General features: G+C 34.8%; 1 protein-coding gene across 11 annotated transcripts in view; it reads right to left on the bottom strand.

The window, feature by feature from the left end:
• The window catches only part of USP34 (ubiquitin specific peptidase 34), a 236,543-nt gene that overhangs the window by 129,422 nt on the left and 86,523 nt on the right, over positions 1-20,598 (bottom strand). For 9 of the 11 annotated variants that reach the window (XM_082357914.1, XM_082357916.1, XM_082357917.1 and 6 more), the window contains exons 11-15: positions 3,126-3,251; positions 2,810-2,939; positions 2,107-2,142; positions 1,604-1,734; positions 700-1,310 (exon numbers count right to left, since the gene is read on the bottom strand). In XM_082357914.1, coding sequence (XP_082214040.1) covers positions 700-1,310; positions 1,604-1,734; positions 2,107-2,142; positions 2,810-2,939; positions 3,126-3,251 — 1,034 coding nt within the window. Of the gene's footprint in view, positions 1-699; positions 1,311-1,603; positions 1,735-2,106; positions 2,143-2,809; positions 2,940-3,125; positions 3,252-20,598 lie in introns of those variants that run through there. The other 2 variants (XM_082357909.1, XM_082357908.1) reach the window with 2 other exon arrangements.

Here is a 20,598-nt window from a genome sequence, read left to right as displayed (position 1 = left end):
AATTAGAATGTGCATAAAATTTCCCTTTTCATGATCACACTTTAATGGAAGTTTCCACAAGCAATTTACTATCTACTATTAGGCAATTATTACAAGGAATTGAAGATCTAGATCTGTGTTGTCCAATACAACAGCCACTAGCCACCTGTGGCCACTGCACATGTAAAAAATGGCTGGTCTAAACGAAGATGTTAGGAGTATTAAATATACACAGATTACTGAAGACCTAGTACAAAAAAAAATTATATTAAAAATCTTACACGGATTACATGTGGATATATGATATTTTGAATATTACTGCTTTAAATAAAATTTATAATTAAAATTAATCTTATCTGTTTCATCTTGCTTTTTAAAATGTACCCATTAGGAAATTAAAAATTGGGACTTTCCTTGGCGATCCAGTGGTTAAGACTCCATGCCTCCACTGCAGTGGGGCATGGGTTCAATCCCAGGTTGGGGAACTAAGATCCTGCAAACTGCAGGGCGTGGCCAAAAATAAATTAACTAATTAATGAAAATTAAAAATTACATACTTATGGCATGCATTTGCAGCTTACATTAATGGCATGCATTTGTAGCTCACATTATATTCCTACCGGACAGCACTGATCTAGAATATATCGCAATTGAATAAATATAGGCTATAATTAACTCCCTAAAGGAAATGTAAGCTGTTTTATTTTTAGGTAGACTTACCCATCGTGGTGGTGATGATGGTGGTGGTGGTGGTGGTGATGCTGTGGACCAATAAACTGCCGACAATTAAATAATTCATTCCCAATAGTCTCCCCAAGAAAGTCCCCAGTGCGTGTAATACAAGATTCCTGAGATGCTTGTGCTATATGAGCAGCATTCATTTCCCCTGAAATATCATGTTCTGGGTCTTCAGAGTGTGAACAGGCATCTAGCATTCGTATTCGATTATCTACTGATGGAACTGACTCAGTGTTAAAAACCAGGTCCTTTCCTGTTCCATTGCTTGTCCCACTTCTTTCTGATGGACCTTGGGAATCCCCTAAGCAAATGCCTGCTTGACTTTCTAATTTCCTGTTCCGATGATCTGTACCACAACTGCTTTTAGAAGGATTATGACCATGATCGTCATCTTCATCTTCTTCTTTAAGGGCTTCAATATCTGCAATGTCTTCTGACTGTACCTCACTGCCAGGGCTCCCTGCTGACTGGCTTGCATGGCTAGAATTCACCTCATTGCTAGATCCATCACTATGTCCACTACTGCTACCAGGACCACTGCTTCCATCTTCACCACTGTTGGCAGTTTCATCAGAACTTCCCTGCATGGATTCCTATATTTAGAAACAAAGAGATTTAAATAAACATTTAAACTAGTAAGAAAAAAGTAAATGACATTAACACACTGTACTTTTTTAAAAGGCTGCCACAGTCCTGACAAACTGCATTGAACAATACAAAATGGAATTAAAAACTCAAAGAAAAGTAAAGAACCTCAATGATACTTAAAAGATAGGAAGGCCTCAACTGGCATCATGTTTATATTCCCAGTTCAAAGGATAAACATGGCACAAACCCAAAAATCAAAAAATCTCTTTTAAAGTGGGAGGAAAAAGTATTTTCATACCTCTGTATCTGAAAGTCGCTGCTGCACATGTTTGGTTCTATTAATAAGTTGCTCATCCATTTCAATGTCACTGCCTCCACTTTGATGGGTATCGCTGTTATCACTGCTTTGAGGACTGGCTGCAGGTGACCCTATATTAAAATGATGGGGTTTTTTTACTTCTAACTTGTATTAACATGGATCTATCAGAATGTCATAATCCTTTGATTCTTTGATATAACAAAGCTTCATGCTAAGTAGCCAAAAATATAATCTGCAAATATGTTAACATTTGCCAATTATTTCTAAAGAAGATATACATGATTTCAATTAAAAGTCAGGATACTAATGATTTAAGCAAAAAGGGTAAGTAAGATAGATAGGTAGTCAGGATTTACATCTCCTATGCAAAATGAACTTTATGACTGTGATACAAATATATTATATAAAATTAATTAACTCTAGATGATCATCAAAATAAAACTACAAGTCATCTTGCCATACATTTCTAAGACTCAACTTACAAGGTGATGGTGCAGCTCTCCTGAGCTCTTCGTCCTCTGAAGGAAAAGGAAAAAACAGGATGGAAATAATCTAAGTGACTGAATTTCTTTGGGGCACATATCAGTTGTTTTTATTACATAATCAGCAAGATATAGGTAGGGAAACCTGCAATAATGTAAGTCCCCACCACGTGTCGTAGTACTTGTGGGTGCCTGCACAGGAAAGCCTAAGAAAAGGGTAGTATATGATGTCAGGAAACAAAAAGAGGGGTAAAGCTGATAAAGTTTTAGGAAACCCTAGAAAGCTATACATGTAAAAGCACACATAAAATACCTGAAAAGACAGAAAACTTTGAAGTAGAAAACACAGAAAGAGAAATGTATCATTATGTTCTATTCTCAAAATTATTTCTAAAAGAAATCATGTTGACTGTTTTCTAACCAAAAGCTCTAAAGCTTTTAGGAGATAATTTTGTTTTTTTTTCTTAAAAGAACACTAATGGAAGAAGATCCAGTAACTACTGAAATGTTATTGCTGTTATTTGAACAGTAAACCAAAAACATGAGCTAACCCCAATTTATTAACGTTTTAAGAAAACCAACACCTCCCTTTCCAACTTATTTCAAAATTGAGATTAAACTGAAACTAATTTGCAGAAACTGCTTCAAATTTGAGTTATAAGCTATGAACAACTTACTTCAAATTACATTATACTTTACTAACCTTTCTTATTTCCAATGGGAAGATTAGTGTTTAGTAAAGATGCAAAAGAACTCTGTTTAGATAGCTGGGCCTTAGCTGCTAGCGCATTATTCCACAATGCTTTAATTAACATCGATGCCAAGTACAGTGTCTTTAAAAAAAAAAAAAAAAAAGAGGAGAGGTTGAAATTAGAGGTTTTAGGAAATACTGTAACAAATTTAATATCCTTTTGCCTAACTGAAATGCCAACAGTAATAAACTACAAGTTAAATGATCTGAATCACAAATAAATTTTCACTTTACAAAAAAAAAAAAAATTATGTTTTGAATGAATTACCTGTTCAGTATGAACACTTGGTTCAAGAGCTGAGACCAGATTAAGAAGATGTCTAAGTGGTACTGGATCCAAATTCTTGATGAGTGAAGGAAATAAGTCATGTATATACCGACTACAGTGTTTCAGCTAGAAAATAAAAGTAGAGACAATAGTCAAAAATAACCACACTACATAAATAAATAACCTGACACCAAAAAAGTTATATAAGCTTAAAAGTGAAGAAGCTGGCTAGTACACTGATATTTTTTAATATATTAGTAAAATGTTAATTACCAAATGTCATAAATTGCAGTACATAAAATTGTGAAAATAAAATTCCACTTAAGCAGAACTTCACTTTATCCAAGCAAACCACAGCATAATTTTTTAACCTCAAGGAGGAAGCCTGCAATAAATAGTTTCTGGAATCCAAGTATAAAAAAGGATTCCAATTAAATTTAGGAACATATCACTAATATAAAAACAAGTTTAAACAGTTAATTAAAATGTAGGCAATAAAAAATAAAATAAATTACAATTAGGAGAGAAAACCAAATAAATATTATTTTTTAAGTGTACAGTGGACCCTTGAACATAGGTTTGAATTGTGTGCACCCACTTATACAAGTTTTTTTTTTTTTTTCACTAAATACATACTACAGTACTATATGATCCACAGATATGGAACTGTGGATACGGAAGGCTAACTGTAAAGTTACACATGGATTTTCGACTGTGCAGAGAGCAGATGTCCCTAATCCCCATGTTGATCAAGGATTGACTGTATTATATTTCTCACATTAAGTGGTTATAAAGTATTTATATAACATGGTCATTAATTGAAAAACAGTACAAAATAGCAACCCCTTTATAATCAAGGTCTACATAATATACACTAGGAAAGTCTCCTTTGTTATACTAAACAGAATTATGTAAATATGAGAGAAAATATAATATTTACAAAGATATGACTACTAAATATTACAATGTCATGTAAAATAAGCATCTTTTACAGCTACAAAGGTGCTAACTGCTAAATCAAGATACAGCAACAAATCTCACTTGGTCAGAAATACCCAATTTCAGGACTCCAAAGGTAAAATGTATCCTACTTATCTACAATACATAAAAAGTCTATAAGAAAATATAGATTTTTCTATTCTAAAACACTGACTTTTATATTTTTCAGGTGTAAATCATATAAACTCTCTTCTACTGCATCATCTTATCAGGATAAATATACACAACCTAATTTTGAAACAGAAGGTAAAATAAAATAACACTGGAAGAATTCCTCTATGTTGAGGTAACTTCTAATAAACTACACTATTTACTTCAATGCTACTATTAAATTCAACAGTGTTCTTTACACAACTGCAGTACTTTAAGACCAAAAACATCATTTGATTTTGAGAAATGAATTATCAATTATAAGTCTGCTGATTTTATAGATCTCACCTAAGAATATTTTAATATAGTATTAATTAACATTATAATTGGACTGTACTAACAGTTTATACTTGCTTTTTTTCAAGAAGTAACTATTAGATTTACACTTTTCCTAATGAAAATGTGATTAAAACATACTGTGTGATAAATTCCTGATTTGTACCAGCGTAAATATTAATAAAATGGGATTTTCATAATAGATATAATTTTGGTTATTTTTAAGTAACAAGACCCATAAAAGATAACTATGTAATCCTATAACTGAGGCAAAAGACACATAAGGCTCTTTTCAAGATGCACTTTATGAAGACACATCCAAAAGTCAGGAAAAAAATATTAAGATTGATGGCTTTAGTTCCTGGTAAAAATGGCAGTGAGGAGTTGGTTCACAGACTCTTCTTAACTAGTTATTGAAAAGAAAAGAGAAGAAAAGAATGTCAGAGAAGATGGCAGAGCAGGAAGTGCCAGGAATCCAGCTCTGTACCTAGAAAGCAACTGTACTACTGGCAGAAACTGTCTGATGTAACTATTCTGAAACTCTGGAATAGCCAATTTGAACTCTTGTGCTCCCAAAGGAAAGCTTGGCTGGTAAATTGTTGTTAATGTTGGCCAATTTCAGCCTTCAGTGTGATAGCAGCTACCCATTTCCTACTCCTTGACCCTATGGCCGGCAGCTGTGGGGACAGCAATATGTGACTCTGGTACAGTTTGTTGGAGCCATGGGTGGGCAATAATGATCTTGTCCAAATAATAATGTCCAAATGACAAACTTCTGTGTTGTGAATTCGGATTACTACATCTGATGGGTGAGGTGCAGGCACAGAGGTTAGCTGCCATTGTTTCAACCCAAATCAGCAAGAGTGACTACTGGGGGAATTAAAGGAGCCACACCAGGGTTTTTTTAAGACACTCAATATCAACCAAATATGTAGAACAATTTAGAAAGGTACTGCACATTCCCAGGGAAAGACACAGCTCAGAAAAATACCTGAAAAGACCATGAGCTTTCACATTAGATCATTTTTAGGCTAGGGATCAATTAAAAAAGAACAAATTCTGAGAAAAGAAGAGAATCTCTTTTCCAAAGTTACCATATTATAAAATTCAGTGTTTTCAACCAAAAGAAGAAGAAAACCAACACAAAGTATAAAAAGAAACAGGAAAATATGGCCCATCCAAATAAATAAAATAAATCAACACAAATGTACCCATCATTTGTAGAATGCTCACCCATAGGAATTACTAGACAAAGACCTTAAAACACCTACCCTTAAAGATGTTAAAAGAGCTAAAGGAAAAGGACGAAGGCAGGAAAACAATGCATGAACAAAATGAGAATATCATTAAAAAGACAGAAATTATAAAAAGGAACCAAAAAGAAATGCTGAAAAGTAAAATAACTGAAATAAAAAATACACTACAGGGGCTCAAAGGCAGATCTGAGCAAGCAGAAGAATAAGCAAACTTGAAAACAGGACAACTGAAGAAAATAGGACAACTGAAATTACTGAATCTAAGGAAGAGAAAGAAAAAAGAATGAAGAAAAGTGAAGAGAGTCTAAGGGACCTGTGGGACACCACCCAGTCTACCAATACACTCATTGTAGAAATCCCAGAGGAGAAGAAAGGTACACAAAGTATATTTAAAGAAATAATGGCCAAAAGCTTCTCAACTTGAGGAAAGATGTAAGTCTACAAATCCAAAAAGTTCAACACACTCCCAGTAGGATAAACTCAGAGAGTTATACCAAGAGATATTATAATCGAACCGTTAAAAGACAAAGACAATAAAATAATCGTGAAAGCAGGAAGAGATAAGCAATTCACATAAAACAGGTACTCAATAAGACTATCAGCCAATTTCTAATTACAAACCTTGGAAGCCAGAGGAAGAAGGATGATACATTAAAGGGTGAGAGAAAAAACTTTCAACTGAGAATTCTACAATTGGCAAAATCTGTCCTTAAATAATGAGAAATTAATACATTTCCAGATAAACAAAACTAGACCTACAACTAGACCTGCCCTGCAAGAAATGCAACAGGAAGTCCTTCAGAATAAAATGAAAGGAAGCTAGACAAGAGTGAAGAAATAAACATCTCTGATAAAGGTAAATATATAGATAATTAAAAGCTAGTATTGGGGCTTCCCTGGTGGCACAGTGGTTGAGAATCCGTCTGCCAATGCAGGGGACACGGGTTCGAGCCCTGGTCTGGGAAGATCCCACATGCCGCGGAGCAACTAGGCCTGTGAGCCACAATTACTGAGCCTGCGCGTCTGGAGCCTGTGCTCCGCAACAAGAGAGGCCGCCAATAGTGAGAGGCCCGCGCACCACGATGAAGAGTGGCCCCCACTTGCCGCAACTAGAGAAAGCCCTTGCACAGAAACGAAGACCCAACACAGCCATAAAATAAATAAATAAATAAATAACCCAAAAAAGTTTAAAAAAAAAAAAAAAATGCTGGGAGAACAGAACAGCAACAACAACAACAACAAAAAGCTAGTATTATTATCGTTTTCATTTCTAACTCCATTTTTTAATTCCTACATGATTTAAAGAACAAAAACAAGAAAAATTATTATTATTCTACACAATTGGGCACAAATTATATAAAACTGCAATCTTTGATATTAATAACAAAATAAGGGGGATGGAGCTGTACAGAAACAAAGTTTTTGTATGGTATTTAAGTTGGCATAAATTCAAATTAGATTGTAAGAACTTCAATATGTCAAATGTAATTACCACTTTATACACAAAATATCTATAAAATACACACAAAAGGAAATGAGAAGGTAATCAAAATATTTCACCACAAAAAAATCAACTAAAAAAAGAAGGCAGTAATGGAGGAAAATAATGGACAAAAATACTATAAAGACCTATAAAAAACAAACAGAAAAATGGCAGAATGAAATTCCTCTTTGAGTAATTACTTTAAATATAAATGGTTTGGGGAGAGAGATAAATTAGGAGTTCAGGGATTGAAATATATACAGTACTATATATAAAATAGATAATTAAAAAGGACCTACTGTATCGCACAGGGAACTATACTCAATATCTTATAATAACCTAAAATGGAAGAGAATTTTAAAATATATATATTTTTATATACGTATAACTGAATCACTTTGCTGTACACTTTGCTGAAACTAACACAACACTGTAAATCAACTATATTTCAATAAAAATGTTTTAAAAATAAATAAATGGTTTAAACACTCCATTCAAAAGACAAAGAACAGCAAAATGGATTAAAAAACATGATACAAATATATGATGTCCTCAAGAGATTCATTTTACATCCAAAGACACAAGCTGGAGAGGATGGAAAAAGATATTCCATGTAAATAATGAGCAAAAGAAAGCTGGGCTGACCATACTAAAATCAAGTAGTTTAAATTTTTTAAAAGTTACTAGAAAGAGAAGAATTATCACATACTCCAACAACCCCCCTCCTGGGTATATATCCAAGAGAGTTAAAAGTGGGATTTCAAAGAGATATTTGCACACCCATGTTCACTACAGCATTACTTACAGCAGCTAAGATGTGAAAGCAGCACAAATGCCCATCAACAAATGAATGTATAAATACAATGTGGCACATACATACAACAGAATATAATTCAGCCAAAAAGGGGAGGAAATCCTGTCACATGCCACAACATGGGTGAACATGGTGAACATGGGTGAACTTTGAGGACATTATGCTGAGTGAAATAAGCCAGTCACAAAAGGACAAATACTACAGGATTCCACTAATATGAAATATATAGACAGAATGATGGAAGCAGAGTCAAATGATGGATACCAGGAGATGTGAGGAAAGAGAACTGGGGAGTTGTTGTTCAATGGGTGCAGGCTTTCAGTTTTGGAAGATGAAAAAGTTCTAGAGATCTGTTACATAACAATATGAATATAATTAACACCATTAGAATTTTTAAATGGTTCAGAGGGTAAATTTCATGGGGGTTTTTTCCCCTACCACAGTTAAATATTTTTTTTAAAAAAGGTTAAAAAAAAAAAAAAAAGGTTAACAGAGACAAAAGGTAACATCATTCATTAATAAAAGGTTCCATATAGCAAGAATATATAATAAACACTGAAGCAAAAATTGACAGAAATTAAGGGAGAAATAGAAAGTTCTACAATAATAGTTGTAGATGTCAATAACCCACTTCAATAATGGATAAAACAACTAGACAGAAGAAAAGAAAGGAAAGAGAAAACTCATAGAGCACAATAAACCAATTAAACCCAACAGACATATAGAGAGAACACTCCACACAACAACAGCAGAAAACATTCTTTTCTAAAGAATGTGTTCTTCTCTAAAATACAGTTTTCCAGGACAGACCGTATGTTAGGCCACAAAACAAGTCTCAACAGATTTAAAAAGATAGATATCATACAAAGTGTTTTCTCTGGCCACAAAAGGATGAAATTAAGAAATCAATACTAGAAGGAAAACTAGAAATTTCACAAATACATGGAAATTAAATAATACATTCTTAAACAACCAATAGGTCAAAGAAAAAAATGACAAGGGAAATCAAAATATTTAGCAACAAATGACTTGAAAAAACAACAAAACAAAATACATGGGATGCAAAAAAGCACTGCACAGAAATTTATTAAATGTAAATGTAAATTTAAAAAGATCTAATTATCAACAACCTATCATTTAAGGAACTAGAAAAATAATAAACTAAACCCAAAGCTAAAAGAAGGGAAATAATAAAGATGAGAACACAGATAAATAAAATACAGATTAGGAAAACAATTTTTAAAAATTAACAAAACCAATAGTTGGTTCTTCTAAAGATTAACAAAATAACAAACTTTTTGCTAGACTGACTAAAAAATATTTTTAGAAGAGGAGAGAGAAGATGTAAATAGCTAAAATCAGAAATGAAAGTGGGATATTACTACCAAACTTAGAGGTTAAAAAAAAAAAATTATAAGAAAATACCATGAACAACCTGTATGCCAAAAAAAATTCCTTACAAATTACCTAAATTGACTCAAGAAGAAAAGGGAAATGTCAATAGAGCTTTAACAAGAGACTGAGTCAGTAATCAACCTCCCAACAAAGTACTAAAATACATGGTCTTAACTAGTGAACTCTACCAAACATTTATAGAAAAATTACTGCCAATCCTTCTCAAACCCTCCCCCCAAACTGAAGAGAATGAAATACTTCCTAACTCATTCTATGAGACTAGCACTGACCTGATACCAAAGCCTTCATAAGAATAGAATATCACAGAGCAATATCTCTTTCAATGATACTAAAGTTCTCCACAAAATATCAGCAAATCAAATACAATTGCATATTAGCAAATCAAATACAACTGCATACTAAAGGAATTTTCACTGTGACCAAGTGAGATTTACTCCAGGAATACAAGGGTAGTTCAATAAGAAAAACACTTACTGTAATACATCCTATTAATAGAAAGAAGGAAAAAAGCCACATAATCTTCTCAACTGATGCAGAAAAGGCAACTGACAAAAATCCGACACCTTTTCATGATAAAAACTCTCAGAACTTTAAGAATAAAGAAAAGTTCCACAGCTAACATCACACTCAGTACCCAATGACTGACAAAATTTCCCCTAGGATCAGGAACAAGACAATGATGCTCGCATTCATCACTGCCATTCAACACTACATAGAAATTCTAGCCAGAGATATCAGACCACAAAAATAAATAAATAAATAAAGAGCAAATCAATTGGAAAGGAAGACGTAAAACTATTCATAAATGACATGATTTTATATACATAGAAAGCTAGTAGAGCTAATAAGCAAATTCACAAAGTTATACAGTACAAGCTCAACAAGCAAAATTCAGCTGTTTCTATATAACAGCAGTGAAATACCTGACAAGAAATTTAAGATAGCAATTCCATTTACAATAGCATAAAAAGAATAAATACTTAGAAATGAAACAAAGTAGGTGAAAGACCTGTACAGTGAAAACTATAAAACACGACTCAAAGAAATTAAAGATTTAAATAAATGGAAAGACATCCTATGTTCATGAATAGGGAGACTTAACACTGTTAATACTACCTAAAGCAATCTACAGATTCATCACAATCCCTATCAAAATTCCAAGAGCCTTTTGGCAGAAATGGAAAATCCAGTGCTCAAATTCATATGGAATTGGAAGGAGTTCTGAAAAGCCAAAAACAATCTTCAAAAAAAAGACTTTGAAACACAACAAAAATAATTAAAACAGTGTGGCAATGACGTAAGGACAAACATATATAACAATGGAGTAGAATAGAGAACTCAGAAATATAAGCTCACATAAATGGTCAAATGATTTACACACAGTGCCAAGACCATTCAATGGAGAAAGGACAGTATTTTCAAAAAAAAAAAAAAAGGTGCTCAGAAAACTGGATACTCACATGCAAAAAGAGTTAATATAGACCTTTACCTTATCCCACACACAAAAATTAACTCAAAATGGATCAAAGAGCTAAACTCAGGACATATATAAAACTCTTTTAAGAAAACACTGGATAAAATCTTCACAACATTCGATTTGACAACGGTTTCACTTGTATGACACCAAAAACAGGCAACAAAAGAAAAAATATATAATAAATCAGACTTCATCAAACTTAAGACTTTTTTTTTTTGGCTGTGTCAGGTCGGGTCTTAGTTGTATCACGTGGGATCTTCACTGAGGCATGCAGAATCTTTCGTTGCGGCGCAAGGTTTCTTTGTTGCAGCGCTCGGGCTTCTCTCTAGTTGTGGCGTGCAGGTTTTTTCTCTCTCTAGTTATGATGTGCAGGCTCCAGGGCATGTGGGCTCTGCAGCTGTGGTGCATAGGCTCCAAAGTGCATGTGCTCCGTAGTTTGCGGCACTCAGGCTCTCTCACTGAGGCGGGCAAGCTCAATAGTTGCAGCGTGCAGGCTTGGCTGTCCCGCAGCATGTGGGATCTTAGTTCCCTGACAAGGGACTGAACCCACGTCCCCTGCATTGCAAGGCAGATTCTTTACCACTGAACCACTAGGGAAGTCCCCAAATTAAGACTTTTTTGTGCATCTAAGGATACTTTCAAGAAAGCAAAAGACAACTTACAGAGCTGGAGAAAATATATGCAGATTACATATCTGATAAGAGATTAATATCCAGACTATATAAAGTACTCCTAAAACTTAACAAAAACTCTCAAACCACCCAATTCAAGAACAGGCAAAGGATAAACATTTCTGGGACTTCCCTGGGGGCGCAGTGGTTAAGAATCCGCCTGCCAATGCAGGGGGCACGGGTTCGAGCCCCGTGCTGGGAAGATTCCACAAGTTGCTGAGCAACTAAGCCCATATGCCATAACTACTGACCCTGCGCTCTAGAGCCCACAAGCCACAACTACTGAGCCCACGTGCCACAACTATTGAAGCCTGCACGCCTAGAATCTGTGCTCCGCAACAAGAGAAGCCACTGCAATGAGAAGCCCATGCATCGCAAGGAAGAGTAGCCCCTGCTCGCCACTAGAGAAAAGCCCGTGTGCAGCAACAAAGACCCAATGCAGCCAAAAATAAATTTTTTTTTAAAAAAAAGGATAACCATTTCTCCAAAGAAGATGCACAAATGGCCAATGAGCACATGAAAGGCTGCTCAACATCATTAGTCATTAAAATGCAAATAAATGCAAATTATAACCACAATTAGATACCACTTCACAGCTACTAGGATGGCTAAATTTTTTTAAAAAGACATAAAAAGTGTTGACAAGGATGTGAAGTAATTAGAACCTGCCTGTATTGCTGCTGGGATGTAAGATACTGCAGTTGCTACAGAAGTTTGGTGGTTTCTAAAAAGGTTAAACCTAGATTTACCATATGACCCAAAAGTTCTACCCTGAGGTACATATACAGATGAACTGAAAGCAGAGATTCAAACATGTATTTGTACATCCATGTTCATAGAAGTAATTATCTACAATAAACATGCAAAAGGTGGAATTGATTCAAATGTCCATTGATGGATAAATGGATCTAAATGTGGTATATACATACAATGGAATATTATTTATCATAAAAAGAAAGAAAATTTTTATATATGCTATAACATGGATGAACCCTGAAAAAACCGTGTTTAGTACAATAAGCCAGAAACAGACAAATATTGTATGATTCCATCAAATGAGGTACCTAGAATAGGCAAGTTCATACAGACACATGTAGAATGGAGGAAACCAGAAGCCCCTTGGGAAGGAGGAATGGAGAGTTATTGTTCAACAGGTACAGAGTTTTTACTGGGGATGATGTCAAAGTTTTGGATACAGACAAATGATGGTTAAAAAAAACACTTCGTGAATGTATTTAATGCCACTGAACTGTACACTTACGAATGGTTAAAATGGTAAATTATTGGTTAATTATGTTGTATACATTTGTACCACAATAAAAAATTTTTAAATAAAGGAAAAAATATATGTTAAAGGCCATCAACCAAAAACTCAAAACAAGTTAAAAAGAATAACCCTCATGGGATTAATGAACACCTGAACATGAGAGAAATATTCTACCAACAAAAAATGATAGGATATTATCTTTGTAAAATATTAAAAATAAAAGTTGTTTGTTCAGAAAACGACTACTCTTCATGTATACTACACAGTTCTGATGGAAAACAAAAGAGTGGCTCTAGTAATATGACATTCAATCAAACTCTTCAAGTACAAAGAAATCAGACATCTCAAGTGTGTAGAAACCCAGAACAAAATATCCATAAATTTCTCTTCAGAGTAAGGAAAAAGGAATGAGAAAAACAGGAATGAAGGAAAAGAATATGTGGTAAATCATATACCTAAATACAAAATTAATATTAAACAACTGTGGAAATTATGGTTTATAGTATAGAACTTAAAAGTTACATAGCTTGATAAAATAAAAATAACATAATAAAAACTGCAAGTGGAGGGCTTCCCTGGTGGCGCAGTGGTTGAGAGTCTGCCTGCCAATGCGGGGGACACGGGTTCGAGCCCTGGTCTGGGAGGATCCCACATGCCGCGGAGCAACTAAGCCCGTGTGCCACAACTGCTGAGCTTGCGCGTCTGGAGCCTGTGCTCCGCAACGAGAGGCTGCGATAGTGAGAGGCCCGCACACCGTGATGAAGAGTGGCCCCCGCTTGCCGTGACTGGAGAAAGCCCTCGCGCAGAAACGAAGACCCAACACAGCCAAAAAATAAATAAATAAAGTGAAATTCTTTTTAAAAAAAAGTAAAAAAAAAAAAAAAAAAAACTGCAAGTGGAAAATGAGAAGAGAAAAATGATGAGAATTTCCTCATCTTCCACAGAGGAAAATCAATCATTACTGTATTTTAGAATGAAAAGAAACAAACCCACAAAGAAAAGGAGCATCAATAATAGGTATGAGGGACTTCCCTGGGGGTACAATGGTTAAGACTCCGTGCTCCCAATGCAGGGGGCACAGGTGAGATCCCTGGTCAAGGAACTATAAAATCCGTATGCCGCAGAGTGCAGCCAAAAAAAAAAATTACTATTAATAATAATAGATAAGAGATTTCAACAAATTTCTGAATGACTGAAATGAATGGGAATACATTTTTTTTAAATAAATTTATTTATTTATTTTTGGCTGTGTTGGGTCTTCGTTTCTGTGCGAGGGCTTTCTCTAGTGGCGGCGCGCAGGGGCCACTCTTCATCGCGGTGCGCGGGCCTCTCACTATCGTGGCCTCTCTTGTTGCGGAGCAGAGGCTCCAGATGTGCAGGCTCAGTAGCTATGGCCCAAGGGCCCAGTTGCTCTGTGGCATGTGGGATCCTCCCAGACCAGGGCTCGAACCCGTGTCCCCTGCACTGCCAGGCAGATTCCCAACCACTGCGCCACCAGGGAAGCCGCGGGAATACATTTTTAAATGTACACGTAGAGAAAGCTGTAGCTCAGAATAATTTGTGAGTGAGCTGCAGAGGAGATAGGTCTATCTTCCCACTGGAACTGGGAAAATTTCTGAACTCATCTGAGTACCAGATCTGATGGACAGCAGGAGTGAGACATGAACATGAAATCCTCTGTTTTCTCATTTCTTCCTCTGTTTCCCATTCCCAGGAGTCCATCTGACAGCTGTAATGGAAAAATACTTCACAACACCCAAGAACATCTAGGGCACTTACCAGTCGTCTTCCTTAAATATGGATAGCAAAGGCATATGGAAAGACCCAACAACATAAAAGAAAGAATACAGTATAGACAAGAGGTTTGAATACATAATACAAGAAGGAATTATCATTCATATTAACAGCTCCTAAAAAAGCAGGAATGAATAGAATTCAAATCATAAGATGTAACATAGAGGCAGATATTGCAGTGGCCAGATTATAATTCAAGTATAATCATAACTTCACATGCTAACAGTATGCAATGTCTCATAAAGCAGTAATCTAAATGTGTGTACAAATATACATGCAGAAGCTAATAACCAACAGAGTGTATATCAGCATTTCTAAAATTAGTCATCACATAAACCCTTTGAGAATCTGATGAAAATTATGAACTACTTCCCCTCAAAATATACATAATGCACAATTGAATCAGATGATATTTAAGTTCCTTCTAAATCCTAGGGAATTTTACTTCTGTCATTGAGACATGAAAATCTATTCCCAAAAAGCTATTAGCTGCATTTTAAGATAAGATTATTATCTCAGGAAGTTACATAAATTTATGTATAAGTTCTTCAAATATGGAAAGCATTTAACAATAAATTCCAATACAGTGGAAAGATTCTGAAGTTTATTTTTTTGATGTCCTATGACTAAAAGATTTTATGGCGAAAGGGTATGAAGAGGGAGGTGTAGAGAGGTAACTCAGTCAAACCAGAATAATAAGTAATTTTAAATGGCAGACAAAGTCATTTAAATGTCTAAATGTTTACTGTAACTTTATATACTAGTTTTTATATGTACTGAAAAATTAATAAACACATGTAAAATTTTCACAGTCTACATAAACGTAGACAATAAAAGTCTCCCACCTATCTTAGGTCACTTCCCCAAAAGCAAACCTGTGAAATTTTCTTGTCTGTTTTTCCAAAATAGTTCAGACAGTCACAAGTACAAAGAGTACATATACGTGTATGTACATCCCCTTTTTATAACTGTTTTAATATGCAGTGAAAGAATACACTGTGTACTTGCTGTTTTCTCTTAATAAAATAACTACTATTTTAGATAAAATAATAGATATTTAATAAATAGTGTTTAATAAAAATATTTCTTGGAGGTTGTTCCACATGAGCATAATACAGCAACTTCAGTCCTTCTCATGGCCACAGAACATTCTATTAAACAGATGTCCCAAAACTTATTTAACTAGCCCTACAGTGACAGACATTCGTGATCTACTAGTGTAGTTAATGTTGTATCAAACATCTTCATGTACATGTATCTAGAGGATAAATTACCAGAAAGAGAACTGCTATATTGTTCTCCTAAAGCTATAGCACACTGTGGTCAATACAGTGTATTGTTAAACATAATGAGAATTACCCAATACATGAAAATGCTATTATGTTAGCTGAACTTACGTTTAATTATAATCAAAGATAAGCATTTTTCAAATATTTATAAACCACTTTTTTTTTTCCAATCAATTTCCCGTTTATCACCTTTGTCTTTTTTCTCCTTGGATTCCAATATAAGAGTTGTGACACAAACAATGAAAAAACCAGCAGCCAATCCAATTATTACTTGGTGAAGTGTGTGTATCAAGTGAGCAAAGTGACCTCAAAAACTTACTCCAGAGGGAAGGAAAAAAAACTAAGGCAAGACTGTATGAAACCAACCAACCCTGGACACTTGGAAGCCAGTTACACTTGGTGCTCAAATAAAAAGAACTCAAAATGTAAAAATTCCTGATAATTCTAAATCTGTGGTATATTCAAAAGTAAAGCAGTAACAAAACACAGAAAAGCCCAAATAAAATAACCTTTAAAATATACTTATTTAATCTTGTTAAACTAACTTTTACAGATATTTTAAGTTGTTTCAGACTGTATCACAGATTATGTCAGAATTTTTAAATCATTTCCTTATTAGGTTACTTGAAACGCTTGCTAGGGTAAAATACTAAAAGTTTTAATACACCGTATTATTAATTATAAATTTGATGAATTTCAGCTTCAATAAACAGTGCTTCACTATTCCTAGTTATTTATTCTGTATTACTTACCATATCACTGTTCTCATATTTTGCTTGCCTTGCTATGAACAAAATAAAATTTAAAAATCTACTAAAAAGAACATTTTCTGAAAGTTATAAAAGAGAATTTCCTAAGTATTTTAGGATTACTCTGAAATATGAACTGCTTCATTAATGTGTTAAAATGATAATCATGTATAAATAGACAATATTAAATATGAGAAGTTAAAAAAACTATATTGAAAAATTACCACAACCAATATAAGGTCTCAAGGCACACAATTATTAAAAATCAAAAATTTGAAAATGCTTAAGTATATAAAAAGTATATATGCAGTGATCATTAAGTATATGGAAAAAATAAAGTATAATGGATGAAAGCAAGTAATATAAGGGGAGAAATGGCTATTTTAATAGCAATAATAAATAAAATCAAAATCCTTAAGAATAAGCTTAACATGAAATAAAATCTATACACAAATAACTCTGAAATGCTAAATGAAACAAAATGAAACAAATGGCATATTGTGTTTTGGATAGGAAGACAACTTCACCTCTCAAAATAAACATTATAACAGTAAAAACAACAATATTTTTAAAGAATAATCAATGCTAAAATTCACATGGAAAAATAAGAGACATAACGATTCTTTTAAAAAAATATAAGGAGAAAGGATCAGCCTTGCCAGATAATAAGAAATATTACATAGACACAAGGGGGAAAAAGAAAATACATTAGTATAAAACCAAGGACTAATAAATGTCTTCTTGATGGGCCAGACAGTAAATATTTTAAGATTACAGGTGATATGGTCTCTGTTACAAATACTGTACTCTGCCACTGCAGTGTGGAAGCAGCCACAGACAAAAATATGAAAAAGAATAGGCAAGGCTAAGTTGCAAAAAACCATTTACAAAATCAAGTGGCCAGCCCACAGGTCATAAGTTTACCAATCTCTGATATATAGATCATGACTAGATATACCAATAGGTCAGTCTACAAAGTCCAGAAATTGACCCAGTCAAGATAAAACTGGTATCTCAAATCAGTGAGGAGAAGAAAAATTACTGAACAAATGGAATGGGGACAACTATATAACCAAAAAATGGGGGGAAAATATTGGATATGTACATGACCCTTTGAACCATGATAAATTCATATTGAAGATTAAAATATAAAATTGAAACAAAATGTACAGAAAAGAACTAAAGGGGAATTTTCTTGTAATCTTGAAATGCATTTCAAACCATAACACAAAAGCCACAGGTCATGAAAAATGCAACCACAAGTGCGAAACCACAAACTTGAAACTCAGCTGCAAAAACCACCTTAACTAAAACAGCAAGAATACATCAAAGCAGAATGTAGGCATAACTCAGAACACAAACAAAAGTCTGATTTCATTGATATATAAAGATCTCCTACAAAAAAAGAAAATAAGTAAAGCAACTGATAAATGGCAAAGAATATAAACATCACCAGAAGACGAAACAAAATGGGTGGTTAAGCACAAGATTTTCAACCTGATTCATACAAAAGAAATCCAAATTTAAAACATCAATGAAAACACTTTTCACCCATCAGTTTAGCAAATAAAAAGAAGTTTAAGAACATGATTTTTTAAAAAAAAAGAAAAAAAAAAAGATCTAGCAGCCTATTCACTTCTCTGCAGGACTCTCCCCTCCAGCTGGCTCTGGTCCCCTTCCACAAGCCGTGTGGCTGACAGGGTCTTGGTGCTCCAGTCTGGTGTCAGGCCTGAGCCTCTGAGGTGGGAGAGACAAGTTCAGGACACTGGACCACCAGAGACACCCCAGCCCAATGTAATATCAATCGGCGAGAGCTCTCCCAGAGATCTCCATCTCAACGCTAAAACCCAGCTCCACCCAACGGCCAGCAAGCTCCAGTGCTTGAGGCCCCATGCCAAACAACTAGCAAGACAGGAACACAACCCCACCCATTAGCAGAGAGGCTGCCTAAAATCATACTAAGTTCACAGACAACCCAAAACACACCAACGGATGTGGCCCTGCCCACCAGAAAGACAAGATCCAGCCCCACCCACCAAAACACAGGCACCAGTCCCCTCCACCATGAAGCCTACACAAACCACTGAACCAACCTCACCCACTGGGGGCAGACACCAAAAACAACAGGAACTACGAACCTGCAGCCTGTTAAAAGGAGACCTCAAACACAGAAAGTTAAGCAAAATGAGAAGACAGAGAAATATGCAGCAGATGAAGGAGCAAGGTAAAAACTCACCAGACCAAACAAATGAAGAGGAAATAGGCAGTCTACCTGAAAAAGGATTCAGAGTAATGACAGTAAAGATGATCAAAAATCTCGGAAATACAATGGAGAAAATACAAGAAACGTTTAACAAGGACCCAGAAGAACTAAAGAGCAAACAAACAATGATGAACAACACAATAAATTAAATTAAAAATTCTCTAGAAGGAATCAACAGCAGAATAACTGAGGCAAAAGAACGGATAAGTGACCTGGAAGATAAAATAGTGGAAATAACTACTGCAGAGCAGAATAAAAAAGAATGAAAAGAATTGAGGACAGTCTCAGAGACCTCTAGGACAACATTAAACGCACCAACATTCAAATTATAGGGGTGCCAGAAGAAGAAAAGAAAGGGTCTGAGAAAATATTTGAAGAGATTTTAGTTGAAAACTTCCCTAACATAGGAAAGGAAATAGTCAATCAAGTCCAGGAAGCAGAGTCCCATACAGGATAAATCCAAGGAGAAACATGCCAAGACACATATTAATCAAACTATCAAAAATTAAATACAAAGAAAAAATATTAAAAGCAGCGAGGGAAAAGCAACAAATAACATACAAGGGAATCCCCATAAGGCTAACAGCTGATCTATCAGCAGAAACTCTGCAAGCCAGAAGGGAGTGGCAGGACATATTTAAAGTGATGAAAGGGAAAAACCTACAACCAAGATTACTCTACCCAGCAAGGATCTCATTCAGATTTGGTGGAGAAATTAAAACCTTTACAGACAACTGAAAGTTAAGAGAATTCAGCACCACTAAACCAGCTCTACAACAGATGCTAAAGGAACTTCTCTAGGCAGAAAACACAAGAGAAGGAAAAGACCTACAAAAACAAACCCAAAACAATTAAGAAAATGGTAACAGGAACATACATATCGATAATTACCTTAAATGTAAATGGATTAAACGCTCCAACCAAGACACAGACTGGCTGAATGGATACAAAAACAAGACCCGTATATATGCTGTCTACAAGAGACCCACTTCAGACCTAGGGACACATACAGACTGAAAGTGAGGGGATGGAAAAAGATATTCCGTGCAAATGGAAATCAAAAGAAAGTTGGAGTAGCAATTCTCATATCAGACAAAATTGACTTTAAAATAAGGATTATTACAAGAGACAAAGAAGGATACTACACAGTGATCAAGGGATCAATCCAAGAAGATATAACAATTGTAAATATTTACGCACCCAACATAGGAGCACCTCAATACATAAGGCAAATGCTAACAGCCATAAAAGGGGAAATCGACAGTAACACAATCATAGTAGGGGACTTTAACACCCCACTTTCACCAATGGACAGATCATCCAAAATGAAAATAAATAAGGAAACACAAGCTGTAAATGACACATTAAACAAGATGGACTTAACTGATATTAACAGGACATTCCATCCCAAAACAACAGAATGTACTTTCTTCTCAAGTGCTCATGGAACATTCTCCAGGACAGATCATATCTTCAGTCACAAATCAAGCCTTGGTAAATTTAAGAAAACTGAAATCATATCAAGTATCTTTTCCAACCACAAAGCTATGAGACTAGATATCAATTACT

This window comes from Balaenoptera borealis, assembly GCF_965194805.1.
Source record: "Balaenoptera borealis genome assembly, chromosome: 15".
Classification (NCBI taxonomy): domain Eukaryota; kingdom Metazoa; phylum Chordata; class Mammalia; order Artiodactyla; family Balaenopteridae; genus Balaenoptera; species Balaenoptera borealis.
Note: the sequence above shows the minus strand (reverse complement) of the source record. Positions and strands in the feature narration are given on the sequence as shown.